At 36.4% G+C, this 4,653-nt stretch overlaps 1 protein-coding gene across 1 annotated transcript; it reads left to right on the forward strand.

The window, feature by feature from the left end:
• On the forward strand, positions 1–834 carry LOC137838247 (uncharacterized). Its single transcript, XM_068647499.1, has one exon. It carries the CDS (start codon positions 1–3, stop codon positions 832–834), a length of 834 nt encoding a protein of 277 aa, XP_068503600.1.
• The last annotated feature ends 3,819 nt before the right edge of the window (positions 835–4,653 follow it).

Below are 4,653 nucleotides of genomic sequence, written 5' to 3' on the forward strand. Positions count from 1 at the left end.
ATGGACATGGTTAAGGTATTCCAAAAATGGGCAAGGGTGAAGGAGGTTTTTATATCTCATAGACTTAATAAGTGGGGAAGGAGGTTTGGTTTTGTGAGATTCCTTGAGGTAAAAAATGTGAGGCGGTTGGAAGGTGAACTGGACCAGATTTATATTGGTAACATAAAGCTTCATGTGAATATCCCGAAGTATCAGAGGGTTCAGACTGAATCTAATGTGGTGGAACGAAGAACCCTAAGGACGCAACATATGGAGAGTCAAAAGGAAGCACGTCATCTTAAGGACGAGGAAGGAAAAGGCACGCAGAGAAGGAAGGAGATATGGGTGGAGAAGAATAGGACCAGGTCTTTTTCCGAAGTTGTCATGGGAGCATCTCAGGATCAATGGAGGGGCCCATCTGTAAAAAAACCTCAAAATATTCCTCAGTGGATGTCAAACAGTTACGTAGGGAAACTTGATGTAGGTATTGATTTTGATAAGTTGGGAGAGGAACTGGTTAAGGGGGGTATGTCAATGGTGATGGCGAGATTTATGGGTGATAACTTGGTTCTGCTCACTCCAAGAGAAGGGGAAGCTATGGAGAACATAATGAAGCTAAATAAAAGGTGGTTCAAAAGTATGTTCTCTAGTGTTAGCCCCTGGTCATTTAGAAACAGAGCTAGCCATAGAATCGTCTGGGTGAGGTGTTATGGGTTGCCTCTACCTGTGTGGAACAAGGAATGCTTTGCGAAAGTGATGGGAGTTCTCTCAAGGGAGGCAGCAGTGGTTTCTATAGACGAAGCTACCCTCACTTGGGAGGTCCTAGAATATGCTAGGGTGCAAGTCAGGGTCTAGAACGACGGAAACGTTAGATGGGCAAGGAAAATGCAGATTAACGACCATCTGTGTAGTGTCTTAGTTGAGGAGGAACCAAATGGTTGTCTTGGATGGGGATGTAAAGAAAATTCTCCTTGGTATGATTCCTCTGATAGCGTCTCTTCCTTAGAAACGTACGTTGAAGAAACTACTTTTTCTGTGAGGAGTGGTGAGGAGCAGAACCGGCTTAATTTTGGTGATGGTCGACGGTTAGTGGGGGAGGAGGTCGGAGGAGAAAAGGTACGAGAAGGTGAACATCCATGGCAGAACTCAACTTTTCCGTTTTTGGAACCTAGAAAAGGCGGACAGGGGAAAGGTAGGATTGTTGCTTCGAGAAATGCCAGACAGGGACTTCAGGAACAAGATGGAGGTTTTTCTGTTCAAATCTCTGACCAAGTTTGTGGAGGTGCTTGTTTTAGTAACCCTATTCTGTATGAGGCGGCTAAATCAGTAATAGACGTTGAGTGTTTATCTACTCAAATTCTGCCATCCAAGGTAGTGGGTCAGGCGAATAATCTTGAGGCCCATTCCAGCAAAGGTGGACCTAACTCTCAGGCCCAGGAGGAAGAAGATCGTGTAGGGTGTAACGGTTCTTTTGCGAAAGAGATAGTTGGGCCAGGGGGTCCAGGCAGTCAAGAAACAGAAAACAGAGGTATTGTGGTCGTTGCAGCTTCGGTGAAGAGCGTTGGGCAGAAAGACGTAATAGATCCCCCAGTTAATAGCCATGCTGGAATCCAAATGTCAGATAGTGGTTTGTTATAAAAGAAGGTGGTAAGCAAAGATCAGCCTTTTCGCTACACAGGTCAAATAAGTGCTGACGAAGGTACCGTTGGGGAGGTGTCTTCTCCATACCGTGATGTGGATGGAGCAAGGGTGAAAAGCAGCTCAAACTCCCCACCGCGAAGGCGTAAGAAGAAAGGGATTGTGGAATTGGGAGATTCGTGCCCACAGCTGAGGAGGTCGGTAAGATTAAGTGCGAAACACCTCCAAGGTGGGCCGTTACCATGCTCCAGAGAGGGTCAGTCTTCTACCTCAATCTCAGATACGGCTATAAGAAACTGCAACTCGCGGTGGTGTGTTCCTGTGAAGGTGGACGAACCTTATAGGCTGTGGGAAGTTGGAAAACAAGCTGGGTTAAAATGTAGGGGGGAAGAGAAGGAGGTTACTGAGGAATTTGGGCGAATGGAGGTACGTGATGAAGAGGTATTGGGGGGTGCTAAGTCGGGTGGGAAGAATGTTGTCTTATGATAATTGTCAATCTAAATATTAGAGGTTTGGGGGGGTCTATTAAATCAAGGTATCTGTGTCATGTTACAGCTAGTGAAAGGGCTGATTTTGTGTGCCTTCAAGAGACTAAAACAAAGGCTGTTACGGAGGCAAAATGCTATTCAGTTTGGGGAAACAATAGAGTTGGGTGGTTGCACAATGAAGGGGAAAATGGATGTGGAAGCTTGTTCTCTATGTGGAATGAAGAAGCGTTTAGTTACAGTAGTCATATGATGGGGAAAGGATTCATAGCTATCTTTGGAGTTCATATTAAATCCAATGTTAGTTGTGTTATGGTAAATGTGTATGTTGCCTGCACTCTGAATGATAAGAAGATTCTTTGGGAGGAACTATCAAATGTTAAATTGGCATCACAAGAGAAGGTTTGGTGTTTTTGTGGTGATTTCAACACCGTCAGATGTCGTAGTGAAAGGAAGGGGACAAGGGTGGGAGTTGACCATTCTAGTGAGATCGTTGGTTTCAATTCCTTCATTGATACCAACCTTCTCCTGGATTTGCCAATTGTGGGCAAGAAGTATACGTGGTTCAAGTCTAATGGGTCGGCAAAAAGCAGAATAGACAGAGTGCTAGTCTCTGAGGAGTGGTTGGTAATATGGCCCATGAGTAAACAATATGTGAAGCAAAGGGAAGTCTCTGATCACTGTGCAATAGTGGTGAAGTCAGTGGAGAAGGATTGGGTGTGATTAGTGTGCACCTTTAGTGTGCTTTTTAGCTTTTGTTAAGCGAGTGGGTTGTTGGGTTTTGGTGCCCAATAAGTGCTATGGTGGTCTAGTTGTTTTTTGGGTGTGATTAGGTAGGCTAAGCAACTTTCTGTTTGCTCCTTCTACATCTTTTGGAGAAGTTTTCATATGGTTGATGTAAACGGGTTGGGATGCCCCTGAAGTATCCCATTTAATTTAATTCATTTTATTGCTGATAAAAAAAAAGTATAATAATAATCTTAACAGGACAACAAAATTTGACTGGTGTAATAGTTAAAGCTTCTTTGGTTATTAAGGGAATTTGACTTTAAACCTCATTTGCTGCAGTTTATTTCTAATATCATTATTATTATTATTATTATTATTACTATTATTATTATTATTATTATTATAATAATAATAATAATAATAATAATAATAATCCTAAAAATAGGACTAGAATTACTTAGATATAGATTAAAGAAGAATTTACCTATATTTATACGAAAATTATATTTTCAATAACTTTTTATCTCTCTTATACATTAATTTGATTTAATTTTATAATATTCTTATAGAAAATTTATTATTAAAATATAAATATTGTGGTAATAAATCTAGAATGTTTATGCTTTTACAAATTATAATTTCTTTCTTTACATTTTTTTAATTTTAAAAATAATTCCTGAATAAAATTAATATTACTTTATTTTTTAATTCTATATTCATTTAAAACATTATATTGCATAAATAAGAATAATTTTATGAAAAAAAATGAAAGTATTAAATATATAATGAAGAAGAAAAATAACCACCCATTAGTTTAAATTTTTAACTGAAGATAACAATGTCATCATCAAAATTATGAGTTGAAATGAGTTTTTTTTTTCATCTAAATAATTATATGTTAATATTTTGTATTCTATAGTTAATTTCTTTTATTCTCTTTCACATAAGATATCACTTGTCACACCAAGACTTTTAGGTTTAACCATCATTGCTCTCTTCTCCTTACATGTTGTCAACACTAGTGTCCCCATAACACTACATTAGTTACTGTATGCAACTATTTGTCGTCACCACGCATGCATTACTTATGGATAATGAGAACTCTATTATTAAGAAATGTAACTTTCTGGATCAAAGCTTTGAATCGGATAAATCCATAATATTCAAGAGTATAATTAGTTAATAAAACTCTATTTAGTTAAATATATTTTAATGCAATAAACATTTTTTTATTCAATATTGACCATTTGTTTTGATTTTCATCGTGTGTTTAAATAATTAATTGTAAAACGTAATTTTATGTTTATCAAATTATATTATTTATTTTAGTCCAACAGACATAAGTTATGTGGATAAACAAATGCAAGTGTTGTTTAAATTGTGTATTATATTATATGCACATACATCGTTTTATCTGACAACACAAACTTGAAACATTTTATAGTATATGTAAAATTTTAAATATACTAAAAGTTGTCTCATTCAAATAACTTTTTTTTGGAAAAGACTGGTATTGATTTTAAGTTATTTAGTTGTGTCACACCGTACACTTTGTTCAAACTAAGTTATAGAAAAGATTTTGACTGATTGTGTCTCATATAAAACTATCATCTAACTAACATTAGATGATATATTACAAAAGTATTAAAAGGAATAAATACATAATTCAACTCTCCCTTTATATATTTGACTTGTTTTCATATTTTTATTTTTATTTTTTTATAAGCATATTTATCTTGTTTTCATATATTTAATTAAATAAAAAATACAACTTTTTTAAGAGAAAGGTTAACCATATTTTATCTTACGAATGAATAGTAAT

This window comes from Phaseolus vulgaris, chromosome 4, assembly GCF_000499845.2.
Source record: "Phaseolus vulgaris cultivar G19833 chromosome 4, P. vulgaris v2.0, whole genome shotgun sequence".
NCBI lineage: Eukaryota > Viridiplantae > Streptophyta > Magnoliopsida > Fabales > Fabaceae > Phaseolus > Phaseolus vulgaris.